This window comes from Hypomesus nipponensis, chromosome 9 (genome assembly GCF_054491055.1).
Source record: "Hypomesus nipponensis isolate SF chromosome 9, ASM5449105v1, whole genome shotgun sequence".
In the NCBI taxonomy this organism is placed as follows: Eukaryota; Metazoa; Chordata; class Actinopteri; order Osmeriformes; family Osmeridae; genus Hypomesus; species Hypomesus nipponensis.
Genome location: NC_140369.1, coordinates 14,262,544 through 14,279,323, shown reverse-complemented (window position 1 = coordinate 14,279,323; position 16,780 = coordinate 14,262,544). Strand labels below are relative to the sequence as shown.

General features: G+C 42.0%; 1 protein-coding gene across 2 annotated transcripts in view; it reads left to right on the top strand.

Moving 5' to 3' along the window:
* igsf21a (immunoglobin superfamily, member 21a) overlaps window positions 1–16,780 on the top strand; it is a 118,951-nt gene that overhangs the window by 32,758 nt on the left and 69,413 nt on the right. For both annotated transcript variants that reach the window (XM_084705248.1, XM_084705249.1), the window contains exon 2: window positions 5,807–5,919. In XM_084705248.1, coding sequence (XP_084561374.1) covers window positions 5,807–5,919 — 113 coding nt within the window. The remainder of the gene's footprint in view (window positions 1–5,806; window positions 5,920–16,780) is intronic.

Here is a 16,780-nt window from a genome sequence, read left to right as displayed (position 1 = left end):
ACACATGCTGGACTGGACTGGACTGGAACAGGTCAGACCAGGCAAAGCCAAGCCAGGCAACGCCAGACTAAGCTATGCTATATCAGACCAGACCAGACCAAGTTTTTTCATACCAAACCAGACAAGGTCAGACCAGACTAGGTCAGACCAGACCAGATCAGACCAAGCAGTACTAAGTCAGACCAGACCAGACCAGACCACTGCTGAGTATCCCTACTGGACAAAGCCTCTCTCTAGCGCCATCAAGATAATTCCAGGCGCCCAGGGCCCTTCAGCATGAGAGCCAGCTGATAGAGTCCTCCTGATTGCTATCCACTGTTGTACCGTGGGCTGGTGGGGGTGGATTACAGAGGACGGGTGCTGACACTCTTCAAGCAGAAGCATGTCATTAAACAGTAAATCAGTCTGATTGAAAAATGCATCAGCTTTCCGCAACCCAGTTTACACACCAGATCCCGATCCACGCTTTGCCTCAGAATGTGTTCCTGAACAGCATAAATCAACAACAAGTTCACCTCTCTGTCTCTCTCTCTCTAGATTTCTCTAAACTTTTGATGCAGTGTCTCTGTTTATGTCTATCTTCCGCACTCTTCCCCCATCTTTCTCTATCTTTCTCTCTCTCTCTCTCTCTCTCTCTCTCTCTCTCTCTCTCTCTCTCTCTCCCTGTCCCTTGCTCTGTCGCTCTTTCACACAAACACACACTGATGCTGAATTCAGTACGGCCATTTGCTATGTTGCAAATCATAACATTGGATCTGAAGTGTTCCAGGAGATATATGGACCTGCATCACTTTGAGATAAATCGATGTGGGAGTTGTTTTTCTTACTTTTGCTCGTCAGCTTCTTATTGTTTAGTCATATTTATATCTACTTTTCTTACTAAGAGACAATCAAGGCCTGTATTACTCTCACCTGTTTGGATTTTCAATAGCTATAATTGCAAACGGGAATGTTATCCTACTTCTTCACACAGTATTTAATGTTATTTTAATGGGTGTATATATCCGCAGATTGTAACTGCACGTTCACAACCACTCACTCACTACTCAGGAAATGTCCACAAGTTTGAGTATTTTATTTTTATCTTTGAAACAACTTTGCGATCGATGGAAAACAGACAAAAAATCCCACATTGAATACAACTAGGAAATAGTTAGACTGCTCCACAGAACCACTGTTTCTTTATCTTTCGTTGTTATAGTTTTTAACTCATTACATTCACAACACAGTGATTTGGTGCTCTCCTTTTTGGATCAAACAGAGGCCTTTTTTCTTATGTTATCACTTTGTTATGCTTTTGCAGCAATGAACATCAACTGAAAATGTGTTTGCTTTTCGACTATAGAAAGCTAGGCTTGTTACAGTAATGCAGCGTACAGGAAGGGAGGAGAGGACAGTAGGGGATGAGAGGAGGACATGAAGGGAGGAAAGGAGGAGGATAGGAAAAGAGGCGCTGGAGGAGAAACTCGACCATCCATTTTTCTCCTCCAGTCTGTTGCACTGACATCTAAGCAAAGGTTGGCCGTACACATAAATCATGGAGCACAATAGCAGGACGTCGCAACCGGTCCATCACTGGCCTCTGTTTTGTTTTCCCTTGCAGTTTGGCAAATTGCTATTATTAATTGAAGAAAGCATCGTTTGCAGGCCTCATTACATGTTGTTTTAACAGCGTCCGTGATGGATGAAGACGAGCTGGAGGCCTTGTCTGCTTCTGCAACCAGTAAACTTGAGCCAATTAAAAGCATGCTTTCTGTAGCCTCTCCACACCGTTTTATGTGGTCGAACAATGATAACCCAGTCCTCTGCTTCGGTGCACAAAGCCTTTTTGAGCCAGTTCTGTATAGTTTTCACTTGCACTCCCAGACAATTCTTTTTAGAATATTTAATGGGGCTCTGTGATGATGGACAGCGACGTTTTCATCAAGCCCCAGCTCGACAACAACAATTCAGTGTCATTACATCTCCCATTGATGCCTGCGTCTCCTTTGGAGACACTGAGTGCAGGGGCAGTGATCGGTAAGCTACTGTGTTCGGGTGGACGTGTGTCATCTGACAGGGAAAGCTGGGCCAGCGCAGCTGAACATTTACGTGGCGCAAGAGTTGAGGCCGATGGGCGTGAGCATCCCATAGCCTAAAAATATCGGTTCAGCTTCCTCAAAAGGCACGGCTTATGGCACAGCAAGGATCGATATTGTGCAGCGCTAGCATTAAAACTGAATGTAAGCCTCCCTGTTGAGTCTAAGCCCAGCTAAAGCTGGAGTGTTCACACTGGCAGACAGACCTTGTCGGAGGCTTTACTCTGGTGTATCCAGCCCATGACACTGAAAGATTTCTTGGCTGAAACTTGAGATAGAGGGATATCTCTAAAAATATAGTGTGCGTTCCACCGTACGTGTAGGGACAATGATGCATGGTGTTGTATCTTGTCATTGTTCCCTGTAAATGTGCAGGGTAAAACAGTACTATGTTCGATGGCTTCTGTCAAATGCGGGTTCAAAGGGATGAGGGAAGGTTCTTGTGCTGGCTGGCACCAGCTACACTCCCAGACGCATACGATGAGAGGCTGGTGCATGCACTGAACATCAGAGAGGTTTATGAATACTATTTTACCTCTCCAGTGATGAGGTGTTACTTACTAACTACTCTCTGGATAATGCTTGTTCTCAAAAAGCCAGGAGAATAACAGTCATTTCCAGTAGAGTATTCGTGGGCTGTTTGTTCATAGGGTGACGGTCAACGGTTAAACAGTAGCTTGTCTAGATGTATCACCGTGTTGTCCAGTTCTTGCCACATTCTGTCACTGGTGACTTCCAACGCTGCATGGGATTGCCTTGTTTGCTTTTCTTTTTTGTGTCCAAAAATGCTACACTTTGTTTCCCTTCATGTAAGAAAGCCTTTAGAAAGTGATAACACAATGATATCAGTCGTCTTCAAAGAGACAGTTGCTGCTCTGTAGACTAATTAAAGCATCCTTGAGACAGCCACTGGTGTGAGAGATAGTCTCAATCTTCCCCCCCCCCTCTGTCTCTCTCTCTCTCTCTCTCCCTTTCTTCCTCTCTCCCTTTATCTTTCTGCTCTTTCTTTCCTTTTCTCTATCTCACTTTCCTGTTCTGTCTCTTTCATCAGATGTCCTTGGCTAAGTGGACCTGGGTGAGCTGAGTTAAAATGAACTAGGATATTCATGCATGGCTTATGGGACTTGAAGCTGGTGTATCAATGAATCATTACGAAATGCCCTTTACAGAGGCAGAATCATTTGAGAAAAATGTACTTTACTTTTCTGTATTCACAATTGTAGTTTTTAGTTAGCAGCTAGGCACTGCTGGACATTGTTGACATTAGGCTCTTTAGAAATGCTGCCACTTCACTGCCTCGCACCAGATCTAAATTCTCTGAGGGACTATTTGAAATATGAACTTTTCTGGCACGGGTGCATAGTCCATGTAATTTGCTCTTTCAAGAATTCCTCATCCCTTCCCTCTGCCTCTGAGCCTTTTTTCTCTCAATGAATATGCCAAGCTATATTTCCTGCTCGTTACTACACAGCCACAAAATGGTTACCAATTAATCCCTAGTACCGCCCAAGACCAAGGAACATGTGCATACCCAGGCCCGGTATTGAACTGCTTTGATACTGCATCTTATAATAGATGTTAACACGGTGATATTGCTTGTGCATTTGAATGTGCGCTAATTTGACTCCATTTAAATTGACTTCACTCTGCAAAGCCACTGTGTGTAACTGTGACATGATTTCAGCTAAATCACTTCACATACGTTGCTCTCCTGCGGTTTCCATCCGTACAGTTACCTCCAGTCATCCAGCCACCGTGCACCATCGCTATTAATGTTGGTGTGAGCTGCATTAGGCGTATAGTCATGTGAGAGGTTTGCGTTTCCAGATCCACCCCCCTGCGACAACGTGTGCCATTTAGCGGAGACGTGATAGACTCCTTCCCCCTGTGAGTGACATAATGTCCAACTGAGCTAATTGACATTTCCACGGACGGAAACATGATTTCCCCCAAAGATGCCAGTCTTGCAGCATCCACATACTGAAGAACTCACAGCGAGACTATTATAAGCCCGAGCTGCTCTTCGTCTATCTCTGCTAAGTGGTCGGGATTTGCTCTAAGAGCATCAGCTCGCGTTAATGACCTGAAGTCTTCCGTTGGCTTGATCCATTCAAATCGACTCTAGAGAGAGGGAGAGGATGTATTCAGTCTACTGATTAAATTAAGATTCTCTAATAAACGTTTGAATCATGAGGTGCCCCCCAAAGAGAGGTGCTCCTCTCTCCCTGGTGTGTATGACTGTCAACACGGGCAGCGGAGTCCACCCAGGGGCATGTTGCCTGTGACAAGCAATGTGCACTGCAATAACACTTTCTTAAAGTGTTTCTATCATGTTTTCTATTGTTCTATTTTTTTTTTTTTTTTGGAACACATTAGCATTGCTGCTTGAAAGGCCTATTCATATTGTGTAGTCTGCTTTCCTTTCATTTAATGATGTTAGCGTTTTGCCAGCGTTCAGCACTGCACAGTCATTTCAAGTTTTTCATTCTGTTATCAAATAAAGGTGTATTGGTACAGTACTGTATGGCTTCTGATTTATCACTGAATAACACTAGAGGCGATTGCAGCTGTGGAGGTTCTTGGGTTTATTTCGGAGCTCTCCATGGTGCTGAATCTTCTCATGAAATTCAGTCTGTACCAGCTTGGAAAATACAGTCTTTTCAGAAACCCCTGGAAGTTAAACTACCTCAAAAAATGTGAACAATTTTAGAGACGAGAGAGAAGCAATTTATTTTTCTCCGTTCAAGGACATTCCCCAACTTGTTACTGTACTATTCTGTTGTAATCAGTCAGTTACAAGTCTAACAAAATGATGAATGTGATGATGAAAATAGATGTGTTCAAGCTTGTAATTAACTCTGCAGTGAGTTAGGACACACACACTTTCTGGGCAGTTCAACATGCATAAAAACCAAACTAACATCACAACATATTTCATTTCCTGTTGTTCAGAAAATTGCATTGAAAGAAAAAATAACTGAAGCATTTAAATCCCTTTGATTTGACATTCTTAGCACAATCCTATCTGTCCTGGTTTTAAGTATTTCACATGACTGTCTAACATGAAATAATCAAAATAAGTTATGCCATTAAATTGACTGGAGCCATCCTTTTGAATTGTCAGGTAATATGCAGGTCAATCTAAACCGGAAGAAGGTTGAACAATCAAATGAATAAAAATTAAAAATAGGTAGAACTGTAACATAGAATGTGTCTGTTAAATCATGCATTATGTACATGTGTGGCAACAGGGAACGTGAGGATTAATTATTTGTTCTCTGCTGGTTTGTTTTGAATCATTTTTGTTTATTTTCTCTGCATTCATCGGCTGAGATGTCAATAATTTGAAACAACTTAGAATAAATCATATCATGCATTCAATCAGATGTAATATGGCAGCTATGGGATTTGATCGTGTACAGGGTGTAATCCTCCATATATTTGAAATAGATGACTAACATGAGCTCGCAGTACAATGTACTGTTCACTTTCCCTATGTTTATCACTAGTGATGAAATGGCTAAGACTCTGAAACCTGTTCCATAAAGTAATTTAAAGCACTTGTCAAATATTGGAGGCAATAGGCCAAAGTAAAATCTCTGAACTAAATAAGACTGGATCTTGGTTTATTCTTAGTTAATGTGTTACCACCAGCATAATGTGTACAACCCTACAGTACAATAAATAAAACTGACTTAATCAACATCATTCTGTCTCCTTCGTTTCAGGATATTTGACTGTTACCATAGATCCTCTGCCGCCTGTGGTTGTGGGAGAGACTGTTACTCTGAAGTGCAACTTCAAGACTGATGGAAGACTTCGAGAGATTGTTTGGTACAGGGTAAGTCAATCATTTTGCACGACCACTTGTGCTACTGAACGACACACCTCTCAAGGGGCATCGTTCTCTGTACAGCAGAGAACATGGACAGTTGTCATGGTCCAGTTCTATCGCATTGTTACGTAAATCATAATAAAAAGGCCGCATGAGAACTAACAATACACGCTAAATCTGATTGTGATGAATGAAGTCACCACTTGGTTGACATGCAGAAGAGGCAAACCTGGCGCGTGGTTTGGAAGTTGATTTCTCTGTTGACTGTCCATCGCCATGCGTTAATGGTTTGCAGCTGGCCACTCCACTGTTATTAGAGACCCAGTTGGTACATAAGACTGCATCAATGCTGAAGATAAATTAGTATTCCGGACAAAGAGGCCAGTCTTTGTCCGGTCTCGACATGTTGCAGATTAATACTGGCCTCATATTGTACAGTAGCTGTTCGTGGAAGAATAAATATACTCCAAAATATCCCCCAGTATTTTGTACAAAAAAGAACATGGAATGTGGCATTTGTATACAGATAATTGTGGTTCTCAGACCAGGGTTTGTTGGTTGAAATGAACTTCACAACGAGGTCTCTAAGCCCTTGGATGGATTTCAAGGGAGAAACAGCTGTCAACTTGTGGTTTGTTTACTATTATTTTTCCATAAAGCCAACATTGTGTACTGTACTGTTGAAGGTTGTTCAGGAAGATGATGCATAGTCATACATACGTCGAACACAGGGTTTCATAGAAAACCTGGAACAAATGGGAATTTTATAATGGTTATTCATGGAAATTAATACCTAAATATTGATCAACCTTAAGTTATAAAACATTTACACATCTTAAAAGGCTTGGAGATCCTGGTAGACACAAAGTAACACCTGTTTGTAGGCCAGTCAACCTCAAATTGCATGTTGGTAATTAAGTTTAGGTAAATATTTTGATTATGGAAACTATGTTTGCAGTATAGGAAATGTCATTAGAATCCTAAGATAAAAAGGTGCGTGGGAACACTGTGCATACATTGGCAGATGCTGCAAAAGGCCATTTGGAACAGGTTATTCGAAAGCATGTATTTGCGATAAGGCCCCCCTGTCTGAGACTCTAAGCCCAAATGTCACCCCTGGATTCAAGCTGTACTAGGGCTTAGTGAGGGGGCGGAAGGCTCTAACATCAGTTCTGTAAATTCAAATGTAAACCAGTTTGAACAAGTTTGCCCTCCGGAATAGTACAGGTCATTATTTAGTGCAGAATCTACAGTGGGCTGGCTATGATTGCATCACCTTGCTCTCACCTAGCTCCACATTGCCTTAACATTTCTCATTCCTTGCCAACGCGTATTGCTTAGTTTTGGGCTCTGCCATGTAGATAGCTGCAGGATCCTCTGGTTCATACATCTTCTTAGAAGAAAAGCACTGTCTCCAAACTCATCTCTACAAATGCTGACCTTTCAAGACAAGACACAAAGAGATTAATGACGCTTTACATGTTAGCGCCGGGGTCATACATCACACTGAACGCTATGGAAATTGAATGCGATCAGAAAGGAGTTTGGGGGTTCAGTTTTGTTTTATGGAGATCCTGCCATATATCTTGCCTTATTCAACATTTAAATGATCAGACCACAGGCTATATTAAGCAATGCTACTGAAAACATGCTTCACTTATTGAATTGTTCCTACACACTTAGATATCTTCACAAAGGGAAGTGGGATTATTGGTTAGGCTACATTTCTTAAGCCAAACCCCAGAGCGAAATGTTGCTCTAAACTCATATTCTGAGCTAGTTCTGCAAAATATAAATTGTGTATAAAGCACAGTTGAATATCAAGGACCAGAAGTGCAAGCTATGGTCTGCATTTACTTGTTGCATCGCAATGTAACCACATCTCAGCTAACAGATAATACAATGTCTGATTCACTGGGCTTTAACAATAGCACAGCCATTTACACAGTCAAAATGCCAACCCATCTGGGAAATGAGTTTGCAAGATGAACGTTTATAGAATTTGCATTAACTCTGCAATGGATCATTTTTAATGGAGTCATCACCACACTTTGTGCCTTGCAGGAACCAGTCTATTTAGGTATTGACAGCTGCAGTTTGAACTGAACCCTCCGAGAAAGGGGAGCTGTCCACATCCAGTATTAGAAAGTGAGGAAAACGAAGAGGTTGTAACAAGAATCCGGCTCATCTCTCTTGTGGCCACTACTCGGCGCAACTGCTGATAAATTATAAATCAATTATCCACACTTGGCAGCCATGGTTTCTTTAATCTCTCCCCTTTTATTTGACTAAACTGGCGGCTGCTTCAAGACTGCTCCCCCCCCCCCCCCTCCATGCTTCTGTTCGCATCACAGAGATACATGCAACTTTATTCTGATACTACAACATAATAACAACCCCTGTCGATAGAAGGCTTGACTAATGAATTAATCTTTGGATGTTTGATGACTTGTGGAGAAAGCAGTCCATAGCAATTCCACACATGACGAAATAGATCCCATAAAAATGGAATGGTTAAGAAGTGACATTTCCAAGTGTGGCTTCCAACATCCAAGTGACAAAATGTTACTCTTGTCAGGTTTTAGTCCAAGCACCAGGGCTCCTAAAGAAAGCATACAAAAGAAGTCTCCGGAGTGTGTATGATTATACACAGGGACCACATCAGTCCTTTTAGATTGAGCTGAGCTTTCCGTCAGGCCAAAGATTAGGCACTGCGGGTATGTCACGCTGCTTTTTGTGTGGTAATATCATGTCATACAGATGGATCCAGTGATAGACGTGAGGGGAGGTCTCTCTCTCTTTCTCTTTCTCTCTCTCTCTCTCTGCTCACAAGCCATTGTGCAGCTTAGCTCAGGAGTGGAGGGAGCGAGGCGGGAGGAGGCAGTCCGCTGAGGAGGCCCGTGGTGAGTGCTCCTCGACGAGGAGCGTGGCAGCTCACCTCATGCTGTGCTTGTTCTGATTATGTCACTCTAATGAAGAGATACCCGCGGACCTCTCCCGGTGGAACCCTCCATTCTGCTGACGGTGACGGCACCAGGGTTGGGCCTTCCGCTCTGGTGCCTGTTGAGTGCCATCCTTTATTGCGCTTAATCTGCCTTCGGGTTAACACTCTGTCCCAACCTCCCGCCCCACACTCACTCTCACACACACATCTCAACACCTCTGTTCTGCCCCCACCCCCCCCACACACACACACACACACGCACACACAAACCAAACACATACCATGCCTAACATCGCCCATTTCCACCCATACCCACCCCCACCCCTCCTTGTCCACTTTCTTCTGCTCATTAACGCCCCCCCCCCCCCCTATGTTATGGGATCATCCTTCAGACCAGGGAGGCCCGCTAGCCCTGAGTGTTGGTAACCTTGCTAACCTTTTTGTAAGGCTAAGCCGACATGTGTGCACGTGTGAATGATCGCTTCTCCCTCCGCCGTGTGCACAGAGCATACCTCTGTCCCATCACCCCCTCTCTGTCCCATTCCCATGTGTCAGGATCACTGGTCTGAATCCCTCATGGATACCAGTCCTCGCGATCCAACTGCAGGGAACGTCAGACAAGGGAGGAGAGTAAGAGAGAGACAGAGAGAGAGACAGAGAGAGAAAGAGAGACAGAGAGAGAGAGAGAGAGAGAGAGAGAGAGAGAGAGGGAGAGGGAGAGGGAGAGGGAGAGAGAGAGAGAGAGAGAGAGAGAGAGAGAGAGAGAGAGAGAGAGGATTGCTGTCAAGGAAAAGGAAACTAATAGCGTTGTCATGGAGACCACTTTTCATGCTGTCTATGATAGGTTGTTATTGAAATTTTGTATGCGATGTAGGAGGTGATTCTGTTGAAGAACAAATGTAACCTTCAAAGTAAGATGCATGCCTTTGACATTGAAGTGTATTATGTACATTGGTAGTTTTTTGGACTTTTGTGGATTTGTGCAATGATTTCTGATAGATGAATGTAAGATAAATACTATGGGGAATCGTTGTCCAGACACCTTATTCTATGTGCAAGAAATAATCTTTCCCTGTACTTTCAGTGAACAACTTAATCTCTGCTTGAACGTCCATCCTGCCCAAGAGTAGATGCTGGGAATGCAAAACTGTTTCAAGTCTACCTTCAATGGGTATTCAGTGCACACAAATAAACTGTACACTTCACATTTCTTTTAAACAGGGATGCTTTGGCATTTAAATACATATGTCAACTGCAACGTATCTGCAACGTGATGTAAGTTTTTTGCAGCACATGGCACAGTGTTAGAAGCATAATTTGAAGCAATCTATTTAGTCTGTATCAACCTCCAAATGTTAGTATACCATAGAGAACAGCTAAATAAAATGGTAAAATGTTAACTTAGCAAATGCAGAGTACAGTAGGCGTCCTGTCATGTAACACTTTACTGAGAATTTAGTTTGGAGAGGCAGTGTGTGGGGATCAAATGAGATACCATAAGGAGGTACAGTCTTCCAGTCTTTAAGTGCAGCCTCATTCTTCCCCAAGCTTGTTCCCAGCAAGTCGCAACCATTTTTTGTTGTTGTGCTAATGCTACTTGTTAAAGTCAACCTAGCCACCAATCTCTAAACTTTTTGCAAACACGTTTTTGATGACACATTTGTTTTGTTTCGTTAACAAGTTAGTTTGGCTGTGTGAAAACTCTTTTGATTATCGAGCATTGATAGAGGAGAGACCAACTGCAATATTCAGTCATGTTGCCTCATGCAGTCAATACAGTGTTGCAGCTTTCTACAGTGTACAGAACATGACAAGGTAACAATGTATAAAACCAGTTTGATGAACAGAAAAAAACAAAAAAAACATCCAATACAGAGTTTTATACATCAGTTCTCTGATGCAAATGTAATTATCGTTATATCGCATGGATAAGTGCTTGATGATGATATTTAGATTAGAATAGACAACCAACACTTTACCTGGAGTGCATCAACATAGTTCCAAATTATATCAGAAGAAATTGATTGGTTTCTTTAAGGATTCCAACATGACAAAGTACTTTATGCCTATTATGTATTTTTATTAAAATGGTGTTTCATATGTTTCATCCATATGGATATAAACAGTCTTTGCTTGAAGAGACTAGAGGAGTCTTCCAGTCTAACACTAAGACATTCCCACCATGCTATGTTGCATTTCATATATTATTTTGTTGCTTTCAAAAATGTGTTGTGCTGCACTTCTGAATGTGTTGTGAAGTAAACTTCCAACCGAAGGTTATAAAAGGAACTGAATATGATTCCCGATCTCATTTTATGGATTTCATTTTTTGATACTGACTGATGGATTTGTCAAATGGTCCTGGATTCTAGGTTGTGTTTGCTTTTCCTTTGAATGCGATATGATTGAAGTAGACTTTTTTGACCGGCAGGTTTACACAGAGGGAAGAAACATTTAGTGCCGCTGATTTTGTCTTTATTCGCATCTGACTCAAGTGCTTCACTTAGAAAAACTCAAGCAAATAGACTTAGTCCAATTCAGAACAGCAGCAATTAAGTCATGCCAAAGACATTTAATGGAGAGCCACAAATCTCTTGTCAGTTTCTATCAAAAGCTTAAGCAACCTAATCACTTACTGTACCTGAAATGGAGTACTGAAAAGAAACACAGGTCAGCTTTTTAAACTAGATACAAATCTATGGATGGGTGTTTTTCTCCTTCTGTGAGTCCTTCTCCAAACACTGAAGTGATCCTTCCAACTGTAAAGCAGTCCTGCAATGACTGGGAATGTAGGACAGTCACAACGGTGAATGTAGCAAAGTCCACGTAAATGCACCTCCATTCTATTGCTTGTGTTTACCATGTCTGTGGCACTGAAAGGTCCCACAACATATTGCCCATGTCTCACAAATCCCATTAAAGCTGTAGACTCCCACAAAAATCCACAAAATCACCAGAATGTGAATAACTCTACCTCCAGACAGGGCTACCTCCTACAACACTCTACCTCCAGACAGGGCTACCTCCTACAACACTCTACCTCCAGACAGGGCACAGAGGAGGGGAGCAGGACCTCCTGACCTAAGGGTGCTGTGGTTCTCCGTGTGCTAATCCTGTTCCCTCGCTGCCGGAAAAACACAGGGGGAGTCATATTATTTCCAAATCCGAGTTTGAAAAACTTGGAAACAGGGTTGCCTGGGCAACAGGAATCTGAGCGGAGGAGCGAGTGCTCTCACTGTGTACACACAGCACACTCCTGTGGGGTTTTTGTGTGTCGAACTTCCAGCTGCTAAAACCCCCAAGTGTAATTGTGTCATTTCAAAAAAAGTCTCGGCTCAATGAAGTTTTTCTATTGTAGCTATCGTCCTTGGATGAATCCGAATAACGAATGAATCTGTGATTGAGCTAAAAATATTCCTCCTTTGCAGCATTCCCTTACACTGATGGAAATGTGATTGGATTTGGCTCATATCTTGTATAATTCTGCAAGTCAACAGGGGTTCTAAGACCTCTTCATGTGCGTGCTGTAGCTCTGTGAATACGGTGGCCCTGAAGTGCCAATCACCCCCCCTAATATGAGTACATCCCCCAAATGAAAACACTCCCCCCGAATACGAGTCAACTCCCCCTAAATCGGATGACTTGTTCACCTCCCGTCAAATACAAAAACACGCTCCCCCAAATGGAAAACGACATTACATTAACTCTGAACGGAAAGGGTAGGTAGTTAGCGCTGATTGGATGCAGTAGGCTAACTAACAAGAAATATGAAATTGATCGACAGAAGTACAAAATGCAATAGCCTGGCAGAGTTACGTGCACCAGAACATTTGTTAGGCTATCGAATAATGTAGCAAATAGTAGGGTACTTAGGCAAAAGTATTTCGTGTTAAATGTAAAAATTTAACACGAAACAGTAACGTGGACCAGGATCAGGATATCCTGGTCCACGTTACTCTGTCAATGTGGCATTTCGTTCTTCTGTAGTGGACTAATAGTTTGTTCTTCTGAAAAGTCCTGCCTTCAACTGCGTTTTTAGCGTGCGCATAGGCTACTTATATTATGAAACGTTAACAGCATATCTGAGATTATTTCATAGGAATGACCCTGATTAAAATAAAGAGTATAGTGTCATGACTCTGAATTGTCAACATTAATGTTTCCTCTTTCCTTCCAACCAAAACGATCAAGTTCATGATAATGACAGAGTTAGGTGGACTAGTTGTTTGGCTATGTTTAACACGCAAGTTAAGCTTTTGCATACGTAGCATATGCTACATGCTTCGATACCCAAATAAATGTCCTAGTGCACGTAACTCTGTCAGGCTATTGCATTTTTTACTTCTGTCGATCAATTTCTTAGCCTACTAGTATCTAATCAGCGCTAAAGTATAGTACCTACCCTTTCCGTTCAGAGTTAATGCAATGTCGTTTTCCATTTGGGAGAGCGTGTTTTTGTATTGGGGGGAGGTGAACAAGTCATCCGATTTGGGGGGAGTTGACTCGTATTCGGGGGAGTGTTTTCATTTGGGGGACGTACTCATATTAGGAGGGGTGATTTGCACTTCAGGGCCACCGTACTGTGATGATTATGATTCAATGAACAGAACTCAAATTGATCTAGAATGATAACCATTTGTTCCAGTGTTGACGTTTACCTGAGGGTGGTTGTCCAAGCCACTTATCCCAAGCAGACAAACTAGGACAGTTTGCTCAGGAACAATAGTGAATCTAGTGACCAATTGCCCAAGTAATTCGTTGACAGGTGGTCACAGGCAATTTAGCATTACTGTGATTCACTTTCACTCTATCGACAGCACGTTAAGGTTATCTGTTGTTGGGCTATGGTTAAAATAAATATGTCACAAAAGTTATGAAAGTCTGTATGGTGAACAACCCTTGTTTTAGGATTAATATTCAGAGTTTAGAAAGTAAAGTGAAAAGGGGAAAATAATTAGTCTCATATAGCACATATAGCTTCCTGATTAGCTGGCTTTTGAGACAAGACAATGTATATTATTATATTTGTTTTTTCCATGTATTGTTACAACAGCAATGATATAGTAGCATTATAACTCCCCAAGGCACTTTGAAAAGGTCAGTGCCACAGATCTGATGTTTGAGACCTCAACCAATTGGAATTTAATTTAGAAAATATGTATACTCCTTTATTACTTTATAATCATCATTCTAAATATTCTCTCACTGGAATGGTATGGTAATCAGCCTACACCAAGGCCTTGTCAGGCAGGCTAAGTAACAAGGTTATGATTACTGTTAAAGATTTAAAAAAAATATTCCTGAGTCATGAGGGAGTTGTTGACATTTGAAAAGCAACACCCATCTCTTTTTGCATCTCACTTCCAACGCAAAAGAAGATTGCTTTTTAACCCTTTTACACTGCAGTTTCAATATCATTTGAGACCATATGAGACCTAGCAACCACCCGAAAAATACAAAACTGTTATAAACGTTAAGATGTTATAAATACTATTATTAGAGAATACAAATGAACAGAACATTCAGATGCAAAGCCCAGTACTGTTTCATTTTCCTTTGACTCCGACAGATGATGCCGTCTCTATCAGTCTGACGCTCCTCGTGATTCTTACCCCAAGGGGAGAAAGCAGATAAGGTGATATGGATCACTGCTCCACAACCTTTTCCTTTGAGGGTGTCGCTGGGGCAAATAAGCCGCCTGTTATACATGAAATGATAATTACACACTTCACCATGTCTGCAAACTGCAAGCGGACTCATTTTTCACTCGTCGCTAATATCAGTAGGCCTGCATTATTGTCTTAACATAGAAATGCTATACAGTATTGAAGGAAGATGCAAACGTTTCAAAGTAAATAACCAGAAAAGTAAGAGTTTGCTTGCATGCTTTTGCCTCGGATCCCCAGGTGTCTAGCATCATCCAGAAATATATCTTCACAAGCCTGATTAATGAGGCCAAATCATCAGTAAATTATCATAACACCCAAAACCTAATGAAACAGTGTGCAAGATCCAAGGTTACCCCCTGTGCCCTATTTTCTTTCCTGGTTTGAATATTTACCCTATGAGAATGTTTTTGTACGTGATTTAATTAAGCTTCTTCACTGACTTTAATCAGAGCTAGAGTCTTGAACTGTCAAGTGCTTTTGCAATTTTTAACAGTGGCGTGTTTTAGTGCAGTGATGCTTCGGTATGAAAACCATTTATGTCACTTTTTTGTAGCCAACAGTTTTTTTTTTATTGACAAACAGGTGATAAGAAGAGCAGTCTGAATATTCACGTTCAGACAAATTGATCAAAGGAACTTTGTAGAGCCAGACTCTATATTAAACACAAGTCGGTGAATTAAGGATGCTGGTGCTGCAATACACTTGCAAATAAAGCCCTTGCAACTTTTTAGAGGGCTTGGACATTGACAATCTCCAGAGTAGAACCACAACAGATTTTCAAAATCCATTTTGTTATCACAGAATGATCAAACATGAAAGTGATTACTTAGCGATTAGGAGTGGATCAAGGGCTGATTGTGACATTTGCTTTAGAGGGTAAAGTGATTTCTATGCCAGCAGAGTCTTAGTAGCGGGCTGCACTACACATGAATAAAAGCTACAGTGCAGAGAGTTCCATAAACTTGATATGCGAGAGTGTGTGTGTGCTAGCGCACATGTTAGAGACTCTTTATACCAGGCCGCTTACAGGGGGCAAAGGCTGGAGGGTGGTGGGTGTGTGTGGGGAGGGGGGGTGGGGGTCTCAATTAGGATGCTTCTGCTTAGCTGCTACAATTTACCAGAAGAAGCCATTTGGACTTGGATGTTTTTCCATTTCAGAGGGAAGGGACCAAGGAGGCAGCCGTGTCATCAGCTTTAACGCTTTAATGATTCCAGGATGAGTCTCATACAGATGCTCGCATCATTCCAGACCCCCCCCCCCCGAAAAATAAATAAATACAAACACAAATAAAAACAGTTTTAACGATGATTTGAATGACAACAGTGCAACTGCAGTTCCCTGCAAAGGCTTTTAGTACAGTTCAGTAGAACACACGTACAGACATCATCATTAGCACCATCAGATGGCATGGGACAGTGGCTGTCCACATTGTACAGTACCTCTCTCAATGCCCATCGCCACAACGCAACCCAAGCTCATTCACACACAGGTCAGCCCCTGGAGCCCAGAAGAAACAATTAAAGAACCCTCTTATCTGCCCCCACTGGCTACAGTACTTGTGGAAAGAGGGAGGGAGTTAGGGGGGAGGTTATAATAGATTTTTGCCGCTGCAAAATGAGACGCTGACCTCAAGGCCCATGAAGCTCAAAGGCGTGCAAGGATCGGTACGAGACGCACTCCCCAAGGTGTTAAAGGAGATTCATTCAGGACATCATTCATCTTGCTGGTGTGACTCATACCTCGAGCCATGGCAGCCACTCGTCATGACAGTTATCACTGGAGAGCCTCTCAGGACGGTTAGAGAAAAGATTGCATCTATGCAATCATTGCTTGTTGAAGGCAGGGTTTCAAAACCTGGCAAGTGGCCTTGACTTGTATTCCACCAACTGTGGAATTTAAGTGAAGCATTTTTAGTGCTCTTTCCGTCTCTTCTGCGTCTAGTAACTAACATTAGATAGAGGAGGTCATACATATAGTCCTTTCACACATGTTGATGTTGGTAAACAGTGCTTAAATAATACTGTCAATAATTCTGATGTCAGGTGACTGAGTAAAGGTTCAGTTCCTGTAAGTGGAAATTACTGTCCGTATTATTCAAAAAACTGTTCATTGGAAACCAAATGGCAGTTTTAGAAAGTGAAAATGCAACATTTTCTACTCATCTCTGCACAGACGACCCCAGACATTCAACTCATTGAATTGAGCTGTCTCCACCGACAATGAGTAGCAATAATACGTGAAAATGAGTCACAT